Source organism: Cynara cardunculus, assembly GCF_001531365.2.
Source record: "Cynara cardunculus var. scolymus isolate 2C chromosome LG 7, CcrdV1, whole genome shotgun sequence".
Classification (NCBI taxonomy): Eukaryota; Viridiplantae; Streptophyta; class Magnoliopsida; order Asterales; family Asteraceae; genus Cynara; species Cynara cardunculus.
In genome coordinates, this window is record NC_037534.1 from 634,475 (window position 1) to 649,182 (window position 14,708).

General features: G+C 37.3%; 2 protein-coding genes across 2 annotated transcripts; both read right to left on the reverse strand.

Moving 5' to 3' along the window:
- Window positions 1-978: 978 nt before the first annotated feature.
- On the reverse strand, window positions 979-6,463 carry LOC112515773 (anthranilate phosphoribosyltransferase, chloroplastic-like). Its single transcript, XM_025122700.1, has 10 exons — window positions 6,124-6,463; window positions 5,702-5,847; window positions 5,473-5,622; window positions 4,375-4,536; window positions 3,065-3,148; window positions 2,782-2,963; window positions 2,512-2,597; window positions 2,354-2,413; window positions 2,036-2,154; window positions 979-1,436 (listed from the first exon to the last, which is right to left on the reverse strand). The coding sequence occupies exons 1-10, from the start codon at window positions 6,392-6,394 to the stop codon at window positions 1,269-1,271; spliced, it is 1,428 nt and encodes a 475-aa protein (XP_024978468.1). The 5' UTR covers window positions 6,395-6,463; the 3' UTR covers window positions 979-1,268.
- A 747-nt stretch (window positions 6,464-7,210) lies between these two features.
- Window positions 7,211-14,299, reverse strand: LOC112515407. The gene is made up of 9 exons (XM_025122204.1): window positions 14,150-14,299; window positions 11,743-12,078; window positions 11,024-11,057; window positions 10,640-10,840; window positions 9,759-9,848; window positions 8,873-8,938; window positions 8,672-8,763; window positions 8,346-8,393; window positions 7,211-7,655 (listed from the first exon to the last, which is right to left on the reverse strand). The coding sequence occupies exons 2-9, from the start codon at window positions 12,075-12,077 to the stop codon at window positions 7,538-7,540; spliced, it is 984 nt and encodes a 327-aa protein (XP_024977972.1). The 5' UTR covers window position 12,078; window positions 14,150-14,299; the 3' UTR covers window positions 7,211-7,537.
- Window positions 14,300-14,708: the final 409 nt, after the last annotated feature.

Here is a 14,708-nt window from a genome sequence, read left to right on the forward strand (position 1 = left end):
AATCACACATTTATCAAAACGAAAACGATTTTGTGTGATATGGGTGTGATAATCATGTGATATCAATATCACTCGACTTGATCATGGTTTCAATGAGTTAGGTTAGACATTATCACAATGATTTCGGATGGTTTCGATAAGTTAGGATCAGACAATCACACATTTATCACAACGAAAACGATTTTGTGTGATATGGTGTGATAATCATGTGATATGGGTTTCAAGTCGTCCATTCTAGATCGACAAAAATATGGATACTAACGATATGAAGAAAAGGTATTAAGAAAGTCGACTATCATGAATGATGTGGAGAAGAAGGATGAACGATCTGGAGAAGAAGGCTAGATAAGAAAACTAACCAGAGGAAAACGTGGAGATGTGGTCAACAAAAGGGATAATTATGAAATTGAAATAAAATAAAAATTATAAAAATTACTTAATTACATTACTGCCCTTATTAAATTATTTATATATAATATAAGTTAATTTATTAATTAAAAAAGTTTGAGGTTATTGGGTTGTTCTCGCATTCTTGTAAATCACAGGGGTTCTCGTTTGAACCTCCACCTATATATATATATTATCTTTGGTTACATTTGCAACCCATGATTTCTCATGGAGGTCTGTTTGGTTCAGGTAAGTGATAGACTTTGGCTTATGATATCATGTGAAAATATGTGGAACCCTAAATTACTTTCCAAAAGAGCACTTGATGAGAGTAGGTTCCAACATATATAATATATTAAGTAAGAAGAAACGGTTTAAGTCTAGCTGATGTGGGACTCCAATGGCCAACAAGCTTACAAAATTTTGAATGAATGCCAAAGGGGTGCACATAAAAGGGCCTGTTTGTTAACAGCTTAATGGGGACTCCTAGCTTATTCGGTCAGCTATACATGATGGTTTGATAGTGGCTTAATGATATAGAAAGTGACTTATTAAGTTAGAAAGCCAAGTTTTTTCCAAATCATCCCCTCCCAATTAAAAAACACGTTAAACCGTCCCATATCAATACAAATAAATTAATCCATACAATTTTATCCGTACATGACTTAATGGAAAATCAACCAAACAGCCCAAAATTATGTTTTGCTGAATTTTGGAAAAATAGTTAAGAATTTAGCCATCGTAGACCGAACATTTTTATTGAATCGACAAACAAAAGGCCGATTTTCTACCGGGTTTTGACATTGACCTTCTACTTAAGTCAATAATGCACAGTCCCTAGCTCTTCAACCATCTGCAAAGTTATGAAACCATTGGCAATGCTAGACAGAAAAAGAATCATAGTTTGTGCTTAAATTTGAGACAGCGACCCAACGGTCTAGTGTATTAAGAGCCTTCCCGGATTGATGTGTTTCACGAGCAAGCGCCACTGCTTCAGCCAAGGTGCCAACATGCCCGCTCACTGTAAGTGCTGCTGCTGCATTTAGAACCTGTTTTCATTTGTTTTAGTTGCATATTTAGAACACTTAGGGGTTGTTTACTACCTGTAAGAGGCACTTATACGGTAAGCGCTAACCGGGTTAGGGGTCATTTACTAAAGGCTTACCCGGTCATTTACGTTACCGGATGAATATGGCAGGGCCGAGAATCTTACCCGATAAGAGCGATGATAAGTATGGAGAGTCTTACCCGGTAAGTGAGGGTGACGACTCTTACTCAATAAGCACTTACCGGGTAAATTGTCGCATACAATACCATTTTGATGGACTACAATCTTACCCGGTAAAGTAAGTTAGATTGTTGATTTTTACAAGTAAACGCTAATCGGGTAAGAGTTTTGGTAAACGGCCCCTGGCTAGTAGTCTTCTCCCTTACATACCGGGTAAGAACCTCGGTTGTTGCCATGCCTCTTACTGGGTAAGATTCTCGGTACTTTGTTATGCTCACCTGGTAAGGTAAGTGAACTAGTAAGCGCCAACTCAGACGGCACTCTTACCCGATTATTGCTTATCCAATCTGTGTCGGTAAACAAAACCCTTAACTATTATACCGTTGCCATACAAGTGACCACTAGAATGAGAAGACTTACAAATGCATCTGCAATGGGTCCTCTCTCACCCGACAACACACATCTTAGCACCTGCGCATTGTATTTTGGGTTCCCGCCTTGTAGGTCCTCAACCGTGCATCGAGGAATCCCAAAATCCACTGCAAAGGATCATGTTCGGAAATATATAATATTTATTTACGGCAAAACTCACACACTCCTTATATGTTGTGAGGCTTGAACCTTTGACCTCCAAGAAAGTTGAGATCAACATTATGTTGGTCAATGATCCTTTTGGTGCAAAAGATCATGTTCCATAGGGATTAGGAGAGCAAAACGTACCAAAAAGAGAGTTCTTACATGGATCGAAATGGAACTTCTTGATCTTCTCTGGTGTGACGTCGAAAGCTACTCCAGGACCTGTCAGGTGTGATCGATCATGAAAGAAGTCTGGAGATTTAAGATAAACTTTATTAATAGAGATAGACCAATCACTAAACACGATGACTTTGTTGTACCGAGCGGACTCATCTCATCTAAACCCTCGGAATGAACAACCAAAGCTCTTCTCATGCCATATCTTTGCAAAGCTTTTGCCATTTTCGTAACCTACCACCAAGAGTGAAACAATGAACATCATCGTCATAAAGTTGGTAAAATCCAACAGTATCTGGGTTACTGGTAGAGCCCAACCTCCGCAGAGGTCAGGGTTCCCTTACAAAAGGTGAGGGTGAGGAGTGTGTGAGCTTTACAAAAGAAATTGGTAACACGTAAGAAGAAGTTACAATGTCTTATACACCCCTACGACTGCAGAGGAAACCCGAGCAGGATTGAGCATAGGCCCCAATATGTTGAAAACCGTCTTCACTCCTAGCTTCTTTCGGACAGGTGCAACAATCTTCATGGCCGGATGATAGTTAGGAGACATCATAAAACCGATGCCCACTTCTTCCAAACATCTCTTCACTCCCTACCCCACAACAAACCCAGTTTTAGTGTACCACCGTTGACTCAAAAAGTCAAATGTACGTCTTCTGGTTCTGGAGGAGAGGGGTGTATGCACATACTAACCTCAGGTTCCAAATTTATGTTCACTCCAAGGGCTTCCAACACATCGGCGCTTCCACAAGCAGAAGAACTGGATCGATTTCCTTGCTGCACGGAAAATTACTTGTTCTGATCATTCAATGGTATAAGTTCCCAGATAAAGGGTCATATCCAGCTTACCATTACCAATTACCAAATATGATGAGTCTGAGTACTTTAAAAAAAGATGGTCATTCGATACCAAACCTCTCGGATGGGTAGGGTTGAACGACATTTAAAATATTCTTCTAACCTTGAATATGTTGTTCTCTCGAGTTTACTCATAATATTTTTTTCATCATTAACCATTTGGTACAACTTATCCATACTACTTAAATATATTACATTCAATTAATTTTCTCAATTTGCATATATATATATATATGTGTGTGTGTGTGTGTGTGTGTTTGTGTTCATAATTTATATATATATATATATGTGTGTGTGTGTGTGTTTGTGTTCATAATTACTGAATATATATACAAATGAGTTATATAGAGTAATAAATTGATAAATGAATTTATATGAAAAGGGTACGTGATGATGTGAATGACCTATGTACATATTAATAGAGAGTCAACAATTATATTAAATTCAAGAAATATAAGAATATCGGGTTCAAATAGAAGTAAGTCAATATCAACCTCATACCTACAGTTTGAAGATTTTATAACTTGATTAGACATTGGATTGTTTCAGGTTAAGTTATTTCGTGTTGGATTAGGTTGATTGGGTTTTTGAGCACCTCCAGCTTTGAGTGTGTGTGAATATTTACGGCAAATAAACATTATAACCTTCATACAAGATGCACTCTTTTGCAGAATGTGAATGGGGGTCTGAATTTCAACTCTAGGCACCACTTACCTTCCCTTGATAAGCGTAATTTATTTTTTCTATGATGGTCATAGGTCCAGTATGGTGGGATGTTCCGAAGGGTCGAGATCAATCGGGCATACCTTTTCTAAAGAATTATTTGTCGACGGTATAAATGCAAATTGTTTAAGAAAGGAATACCAACTATTGATTTTAGAGCCAAGAAAACAAGATCAGAAGGAGCAATGCAGAATAACTAAGCATGACAAGGAGAGGATAGCTCCCTCATCGAGTTCAGTTCCTTGGTCTTGTTGGATCACTTAGCTTGCTCTGCAGTACGAGCCTCATACAAAGCCGTGCCTAATATGATAGAAAAACTCCAAAAAGATCTACTCCTTACTCAGGTTTCAACGAATGACCCAACATTCAATGCGGGTCGAAGCATATGGTTGCCGGGTTGGTTAAATGTACAGTTTTTTTACCTTTGCAACTCTAGCACCACAGGCAGCAGCAAGTAGAGCAGCTCCTGTCGATATATTAACCGTGTTAGCCCCATCACCGCCTGTCCCTACAATGTCGACCGCATCCTCTATACCCTCCACCTTCCGGCTGCATTTGATCATAGCTTTTGCTAACCCTACAATCTACAAGCACAAATGAAGTTCTCCATTGTAATGCAAGTATGGATCGAGTAATGCTAATGTCGGGGTGTTAGTTCAAACCGACAAATTAGGTTGAACCGAACTAAACCAGAGGTTTTGGAATAATGGGTCCGGTCTTTAACTAACCTTATCGAAAATTCCAAACCGCTTGGTTCAAGTTTGGTTGGACCATCTAGAACTATTAGCCTAATCTTAGATTTCAATCCTGTTAGCAATCTTTCGGATTCTAAAGCATCTCTAACGCAAAGTTCTTGCAAGCAAAAAAATTAACTTCTTATAAAAATCAACATTGTAGAGATAAAGAAGCCTAACGGAGTCCTTGTAAAAGAATCTTGGTTCTTACCTTAAAGTTGGTGTGAAGTGACAATTTGCTAGTCTTTATTAAGTATCTTATCCAAAATAGAAATCAAGTTAAATACGTTACTTTTTTCATTGATTATAATATTAAAGAGCAAATTGCATGAAAAAGTAACGTATTTTAACTTGATTTTTATTTTGGATAACATACTTTTAAACTTTCATTTTGGTACTAAGATGTAAAGTTTTAAACATTTAGGTATCCCGTTGAAGACTTATTTTAGATTAAAAAAAAACTATTTTTAGATTAAAAAAAAGACTATTTTTAGATTAAAAAAATCCATGTGAGCACATAAAACTGAGTTAGATATAACATCTCTCGCCACATCAGTAAGATAACCGGTTAATGTTTCAACCGATTACCTAAATACTTAAATGTTATAACCTTACATCTTAGATACTAAAATGAAAGTTTTAAAAATAAGTTAAATAAAATAAGTTAAAATACGTTAATCAAGATAATCATTTTTTGGTCATCTCCGTATATGAAGAAAAAACTTTCTCAGTACTACTGCTTTGTTCCATTTTAGAAATAATTTTTAGATAAGCGAAAGTAGCAACCTCCTCAAAAGTTTCTCCTTTGGCTCGAAGAAGCACAAGGAAAGCACTGATCAAAGCTTGATTACCATCTCCATTTCCAAGCAACAACTCCAACGACTCTTCAGCTTCCTCTTCACTCAAGTCTTCACAATCCAACAACTTCTCGATGAACTGCAACCGAAAACACACACACAATCACACACAGTTACGAAAACAACTTCCAAAATTGACGACCAGATCCCAAGACTACCTCCGTCTGAGGAGAAACGGCGACCTGCAAATCCGACCGAAAGCATGAAAACAGAGGAGTCGTAGTCTTCAATGGAGGAGATTTTCGACGGATCTGAGGCGGTGATGATATTGATATCTTTATACAAATTCCACGGCGGTGAAATGCTGAACAGATGCAAGGAAAAGGAAATGGAACCGCCATTACTGCCTTTTTCTGCTTCCAAGTGAGTGGTCGCTGGCTTTATGCTACTGAATCGTACGGACACAATAAAAGCTTTTGCAGTAATAATATTCTAGCCATTAATGTTACCTCAACTGCCTATCGTAACATTCTGATGTCGAGCATGGAGACGAAAGAAAATAGGAAGAAAAACTGTTTTACAAAATGACCTCTTACGAATCAATCAACTTACAGAATTCTCGACGAGATTTGAGGACTACCTCTGTCTGAGGAGAAACGGCGACCTGCAAATCCGGTCGCAGGCATGAAAACAGAGGAGACGTAGTCTTCAATGGAGGAGATTTGCGACGGATCTGAGGCGGTGATGATACCTTCGTGCAAATGCCACGGAGGTGGAAAACTGAACAGACGGAAGGAAAGGGAACTGCCATTACTGCGTTTTTTTGCTTCCAGGTGAGCAGTCGATAGTTTTCTGCTAACTGAATCATACTGACACAATAAAAGCTTTTGCAGTAAACATGTTTTCGCCATTAATATTACCTCAACTGCCTATCGTAACCTTGTGATGTTGAGCATGGAGAAGGGGGGAAATACAGAGAATAGTAAACTATATTTTTGGTCCTTATCGTTTGTTAAAAATTATGGATATAGTCCATGTGTTTCGTTTATTACATTGGCAGTCCCTGTATTTTTCAATTCTTTACGGATTTAGTCCTTTGATTCTCACCGTCAAAATGTTCTGTTAAATGCCTCTTGAGTGCAGGTATTTTAGTAATTTTACCAACTTAGTCGTCGTCCATTCCCCATATCTCCCTCTTGACTTACGACTACCACAATTCCCCAATATCACCTGTAACTAGAGATGCACAAAACCCGTACCTTCCAAACCCGTTTTTAGCAAGGAAAAAAAAGGTATAGACTAGGCTTTGGGATTGAATAAAGGGCCCAATTCGGCTTTTTCATGTTGGATTTAACTAGACTTTTTTAGGTCGAGCTTTGGGAAATAAAGGGCCAATCGGTTTTTTCAAGTCGGGTTTAACCTGACATTTTCAGGTCAGACTTTAGGATTGAATAAAGGGTCCAATCGGGCTTAACCGAACTTTTTCAGGTCAGGCTTTAGAATTGAATAAGGGTCGGATAAGGCTCTTTAAAGCCTGACCCGGATCAGGCTCTTAAAGGTCTGGCTCGGTTTAGTTTGGGCTAGCGTGGGCCAGGCTTGGATTTGGGTCCTTTTTTGTGCAATCTCTAGAATTACCCTACAATAGGATCATTTTTCCTTTCAATTTGCATAATATGTCTTGATGTTGTCTTTTTGGTGCATCTTACAAAAATGCAATAAAAATGATAAGCACATATAATACATCATATTTTCGTTGTCGACCATCAAAACATAACAGAAAATTGTCAAATATAATAAATAAAATCTCGTACATTTACACCAACACAATCAAAATGAACGAATTTCCGAACAAGTAATTTCACTACGTATGCTAAATCACCTTTTCTTTTAATCGAGATTATATCGGAACCAAATGAAGTCTCATGAACACCACGAAAACGACGGTAAGGCCATCCAAATAAAACCTTGCCGTTATGTGTTGGTTGGGCATGAGCATATTTTGTAACCAATCGGGTTCTTGTTAAACAAATGCAATATCCACGAAATAAATACGTTTATCTCAAAAATCGATATGATTCGGGAAACCATCTTGTCAATAAGCAATACTTGATCGCGACAACAAGTGCAAAGATACTGTAGCATGGAAGATGCAATAGCGCGACGACCAAGTACCTGCATATCAAAGATGAGGAAGGTGTGTGAGTTTATTTGTTGCATTTGCCGTATATAATATTATATGCTTAAAAAAAAAGTACCTACATGTTGCATTTTAAAGAGTTAGAGAAATTATATTAACACATAGACAGATGTATTCTTTTTGCTATGAAAAATTGCAATGAAAATTTTTAGGCATAGTTTAAGAGAAATGTTTGATTATGTTTCAAATGTCATATATATACCCTTTATTAATGATGAAATGCGGATGGAATTTGAGGTACCCAAATTGATATCCTCAATGGTTCAAACGAAAACACTTTCGTTTTACTGTAGTCAATCACATGTGATACTATATTCCATCACATATGATACACATCTGATACTAAATCAAAGACGTTGACGACCTTTAGTTACGGGCCAAGTCGCCCGTAGACCACTAGGCCCCATCACGTGTATTATCACATGTGACAAGGGTATTTTGATGTGATACTATAATCATCACATTAGATACTAAATCAAAAACATAGACGACCTTTGGCACGACCTAGGTCGCAAGACACGTCGTCCACACACCACCCAGTCTCCTCACGTGTAATGTTATAAGGGTGTTTCGCTTTTTCGTGAAACAAAAGTCTTTTCCTTTGAACCTCCACCTATATGTGTGTGTGTGTATAGGTAAGGAAGGGTTCAAGCGAGAATACATACCATAACGGAGCATATTCCGTGGATAAGTCTAGGAACGGATATGGCCACCTGTAAAGATTAGAATGCAATATAAGCCAAGATAACATTGTGTTGAAGTACATGGGCTATTTAGCTCAGCGTCCTTCTCCATAAGCTCGTTTTGCAAAATAACCTTCTAGTGTATTTCTAAGTTTTTACGGGAGCAGACTATTTTAATCAAGGGCAAGTAAGATGGTCATCGAGCTAAAAAAATTTAAAAGGCCAATGCTTCTAACTGAAAACTCGTTTAAAATCATTTATCCAAAGAACCCATAAATGCACATAGGATAAGAAGAAAGATAACATACCAAGTTGAGACACAGACATGAACAACCCACTCGAAGATCACATAAAAGGCGGTAAGTAAGATAAAGTACGAGATTCTGAACCACGGGAAACGCTGAAGGGTTCCCAAAGATTTCCAAATTTCCGAAGAAGAGAAAAGAAAGCGTTATTTAGAACAAATTCAACATAGAAACAAAGCAAAAAAAAATGGTAGAGAAAATTACCAAGCTATTTAAGGCTGTGTCCCCAAGGAGTAGAACGAGATTAAGTGAATGTGCGAGAACCGTCAACTGGCATAAGAACGAATAACAAAAGTTTCAAACCAAATAAGAAAGCATAGTAACAAAATCAAGATGCATAAAACAAGATCTACCATACATTGTGTTGCTCTCGGCCATGTTTGACAACTATAAGCTAACTTATTTTTCGAGCTTATTGAAAAAGTCCCTTTTGGTTAAGCCATAAGCTAGTTTTTTTTAGAAGCTACTTCAAGTAGCGTTTCAATAAGCTTTGGGGGATTTTTTTTTCAAATTATTCTCCAACTAATTTTTCAGTATGTCCTTTTAGGTCATTTTACATTGTCATATAGCATATCAGCTAGTTTTTACCAAACATGACTAGTTTATCAGCTAGCTTATAAACTAGTTTGCCGAACATAACCCTAGGGTCCTAGGAAAAAACATAATGTTTGGTTTGACACTTGTAAACCAAACCAAAACCAAACCCAATGAACCTGGTAAAGAGAAAGGAAAAAAATTGTGGTTTATTGGTTCATAGCCATAGGGTATGTTTGGCAAACTAGCTGATAAGCTAGCCAGTGGCTGACATTTTGGTCAACTATTCAACGCATAGCTGTAATTGTAAACCGTTTTTCTGAAACATAACATCAAAATCAAATAAATAACCTTTTAGGCGTTTACAATTTGAAAACTGATTTGGGTTTTTTTATCCTGAAAACTGGTTCCAAAACACTGTCCTTCTTTCCTCATTATGCTTTTTCAAAAACAGATATGAGAAATCAAAAACGAAAATGCTGCGAAACTTACGAAGCAAAGAAGCAAACGAAATGAGAATCAAAATCATTGATGGTAAGAGAGCGGAAGTACTCACAAAACTCTTTGGATAATCTATGAGGGTAAGAAATGGGACGATCACAATCCAATAAACAGAATCTGTTAGCATCACTGCCCCAGCCGTCATCTGTGTAAATTATCATAAAGAACATAAGAACCTCGATCTAATAGTGACTGAATGCTTGAACACCAAAAAATAATCGCAGGTCTACTAGATTACACATTGGCATATTTGTATATTTCTCAGTATGGGATTACTAAAGTCAGGGCAGGTTCAAATGAGAATCGTAAATATTTTGAGATTCTGAGAACCAACTATTCATGTCTTATTCATAATGAATACATGATGAAAATGCTTGATATCATGAACTATGAAAATGCACGATAGTCAATGAATAATATTTATATGATTATTTAGGGTTATTCATCATGAGTAATACATAAACCAGTTGGTTTCCAGGTTCTCAAAATAAACCAAGGACTTGGAGCATCTCCAACTGATTCTCCAAAATGGAGAATCAAAGTTCAAAATCTCCAAAAAGAAATTACATTCAACTCCAACGGATTCTCCATTTTGGAGATTACAACATTGATTATATTATTAAAATATTCCATACATTAAATTTCAAGATTTCTTATTGGTGGGAACATGATAAAGATATATTTCTCTCTCATGGTAATCATTTTCGGAGAGTTCTACTTTGGAGAATTTCACACTCTCTCTCCTACTTTCTCCAGTTTGGAGAGGTTTTGAAGAATCAGTAAACTTGCTCAAAATCCCCAAAATTTCTATTTTCTCCATTTTGGAGAATCTGTTGGAGACGCCCTTAATGTTGAATGGTCATTGACCAAAAAAGAATCACAAAAACAGAATAATTCTTTTTAAGGAAACCCATCACTTTTAGGTGGTTCATGTACCTGAAAAAGAACTTGAAATACATAGCCCCAAAAGGCAGAACTTCGCAAGAAACAAGTCCCACCCTGCTGACTCGATGAATTCTCCAAATCTTCATTGTTGAGAGGCACATAAACTGCTTGCTGTGCATCTAAATCTAAGCTAGAAACAGTAAACATCTTGTGATGCTGAAATAATCCGTAGGCTGAGAGCACCGATCCAAACTGCAAAAGAACTTGAGGACATTTGTAAGAACAAATTGGTTAAAATTCATGCAAAGGCTATAAGCTTCAAGTAAATTGAAGCAAAAGTGGACGCTTTTGAATATGAATCGGTCGAGATGATATAAATATCGAAAGCATAGCAAGATTAACACAAACAAGAACTTGGAGAAGGAAAAGACATACCGCAAAATAGAAGATAACCAGCATGAAGGTCCACCTATCCAGAAGACCAAAAAGAGGATGTCAGAAGAGTACTCAACAACTACTGATTTCGCCAATGCTTATGGGTGCGTTTGGTACGCAGAGGGGACTTGGCACGACTAGACAGGCAAGAGTGAGGTAGGAGGGTGAAAGAACTATGCAAGGTTTTAGGGTTTTAATTTGACATGGGTAGTTTAGTAATTTACCAACTTTCTGTCATCTCCCTGTTTTTTGTTCCATATATATTGTTGGGGCAAAAAAATATGCATTTTTGTCCTACTCAGTCTTGTCCTCTCCCGGTCTAAGGGGCTGTTTGGTTGGTTTTCCATCAAGTCCTGTATGGATGAAGCCGTCTGTGGGGATTAATATGTCTGTATAGATTGGGAAGGTTTTTGTTTGGGAGGGTTTTTTCACAGATGGAAAGGGTGTGTTCTTTAATTTTGAGGGATAAGGATCGGAAAAAGCTTGGCTTTCTACATAAAGCTCCCTCTAGAAGCTTACTGAATAAACCAGTTTCTATATCAATAAGCCACTACAAACAGTCATGTATAGCTGACCGAATAAGTTGCAAGTCCCATTAAGCCACTAACAAACATGCCCACAAAATATGGGACAATAAGTTTTTGTTTTGTCATGTCTTCTCCTGCGTACCAAAAGTGCCTATATAGGTACCGGTTGAAAAAAAGAAGATAACGACTTACTGAGTATAATAGTAAAATAAGTCGGTCCCAACTATGGCAACATCAGCGGTGCAAGCGGTTAAAAGCAAACAAAATGCAATAATTCTGAAAGCTAGTAACCAAGCAGGGTGTATCTCCTTCACACAGGGCATCCATGCTTCACAATCATACAAAGACCAAGCCTTTTCTAGCCGATTTGCCTCTTTGTAAGTTTTTGAATTGGTTGGACCTTCATACTTCCAGATCAGGAACAATGCCATAATTGTGGGAGCCAAAACCCATATTAAACAAAGCAAGAACTTCCAGTTCATCCAATAATCTAGGCTAGTAGTATCACTAGGCAAAGAAGGGTCCATCCTGTAAAAAACACATGAAGCTATGTTAAAATTCGTATAAGGCTCATGAACTCCTTATATCATCGTATACATAACTCTATAATAAATCAGGAGATGGATGAAGAAGGTGACACCTTCATTCTAATTAGAAACATCAAATCTTTTAAAAAGCTTTAGTTTATGGTCAAGGAGATAGGGGGTGGGTTCAAATGTAACCATAAATATTTTGAGAACCTAAGAACCAATCATTCATGATATATTCATGATATATGTCGGGATAGGCACTGTTCAATAAGGCTCGCCGCAACAGCCGCTATGGTACGCCATGGCTCAAGGCTTGTGTCTCACGCCACATTATGCCTGAGCATGCCTTGGTGTAATATGCGGTTTTTGTAACTTGATATTTGATTTTACTTATCTTTTTAATATATATATATATAACTTAATTTAAATTGTTTATTATCATTGATACCTTGAGTAATAGTATAAAATATATGTTTATGTATATGATACCATATATGATATAGAGATCTGCTGCCATAAGTCACGCCTTCAAAAATGTCGTGACCTCGCCATGGCTTGAAAGGCTTGAGGCTTGGCCTTGCCGCCACGCCTCACGCTATTTAGAACCTTGGTGATAGGTATTCATGATTATTCATTATGAATAATACATGAAATATTATAGTTGTTATTTGATGTTTCCTCAAGGAGATAGATGAGATATTATGAACATTTTGATCCAACACATGGGGATCACTGAAGTTCTGACAGCAGGCTCAGGTACATAACTTAAACTCTCACTCTGCTGTTATAGGGATTTAGCTTCCATGGCTTGAACCCACTTTAGAACTTGAAAATTGTTGGTTTGTTTCCACAAGGGGTGTATATGCAAACATGTGTAACTGAGCATGTTTTGTAAGTAGCAAGTGGCTTGCATCCTGGGTGTGAGGCTGAGCCGTTAAACCTCTAGCAAATGTTCTACCATCTGCACAATATCACCCCATTCTAGAGCAATGTCAATTTTTTCAGATTCAAAAGGTTTACTAAAATCTGAGAAATGGAAGATGAAACTTCCATAACCGATTCTGTTGAAATCCCACATCTACTAGACTTGGACCATTTCTCCTCGATATATGTTGGAACCCCCCCCCCCCCTTTCTCTCCTCAAGAGCTCTTTTAGAAAGTAAATAGATGGGGTTCCACATGGTATCAGAGCCCATGTCTACCACTCTAGGGACTCTAGAACAATATGTGTGTCTAGCACCCTCTCAACACTCTAGGACAATTTGTGCCCGTCTAATCTTCATTGGAGGGGGAGTGTTGAAGTCCGATATCAGCTAGATTTGGACTATTTCTCCTTGATATATGTTGGAACCCCCCTTCTCTCCTTGAGAGCTCGTTTAGAGAGTAATCTAATGGGGTTCCACATATTCACACATGGTATTAGAGCCAAGGTTTACCACTCTTAGGGACTCAGGGACAATATGTCCCTATCTAGCACCCTTTCGACACTGTAGGAGAATTTGTGTCCGTCTAGCCTCCATTGGAGAGGGTGTGTTGAAGTCCAACATTAGCTAGAATTTGACCATTTTCTCCTCAAGATATGCTGGAACCTCTCCTTTCTCCCCAAAGGGCTTTTTGGAGAGTAATCTGACCACATGCTTAATGCCAAAAATCCCATTTGCTTAAGCTATTGGAATCATGAATCACTTTTATATGATCCTGTTCCATCTTTCCTCCAAATTTTAATCTTGAAATGCCAATTACAAACTCAAAGAAAAGTCCTGCTAAGTTCATTATATGATTTAGAAATACTACAACCACTGATTCCTAATTTAACCAGATTTCAGAAAGAGCATCAAAATGTAAACAAACCCACAAAAGTTGCATTGCAGTTTCCATAAAAAAAACATCACAAAATCAATCGTTTTCCTGAGTTTCATTCAAATCTACAGTAAAACCAACTGAAATCATGCATCGAAACCAGTGGGCAACTCACATAGACATTAGAGCAAACAGATAGAGGGCAGTTTCTACGAGCTATGAATGAAAACATATCCACGAATTATATGAAAATGTCAAAGAAAAGTTACCTTTTTCCCGATCCTTTAGGATGGAGAAGATCCAAGATGTTAAAAATTATGCCGAATCTGAATGGCGTCTCATGATTTTTTTTATATGTTGGGCGGATTCGGTAGTCTGTGAGTGGACTGGTGGCCGTGGTCCATTTGATGCAAGATTCACACGATTGGCACCCACTTGTCCATTTCCTATGTCGATTCAATTTATGATAAAATACAAAATATTTATTTATTTATTAAATGATTGGCAGAGATGCTTTAATAGTTTTCGAATTTTGATTTTTGTCCCTAAGGTTTCTTAATAATTTTAATTTTCATCCTTAAGAATTAAGAATGGTAATTTTTATCCTATAGTTTGTAATTTATTGTTATTTTAATCCATGGATTAATTCTTATTCTAAAATATAAGACACCAAAACAGTAAATAGTTGTAAACCATAAAAACTGAAACTATAATAAATTGTTAATAATAAGAACAAAAATAGCAACGAGTAACAAACTTTAGGGCTGTGAAAACCGTAGTTTACTCCGAAATAAAATTTTTAATTTTTAACAAATTACAAGGATGAAA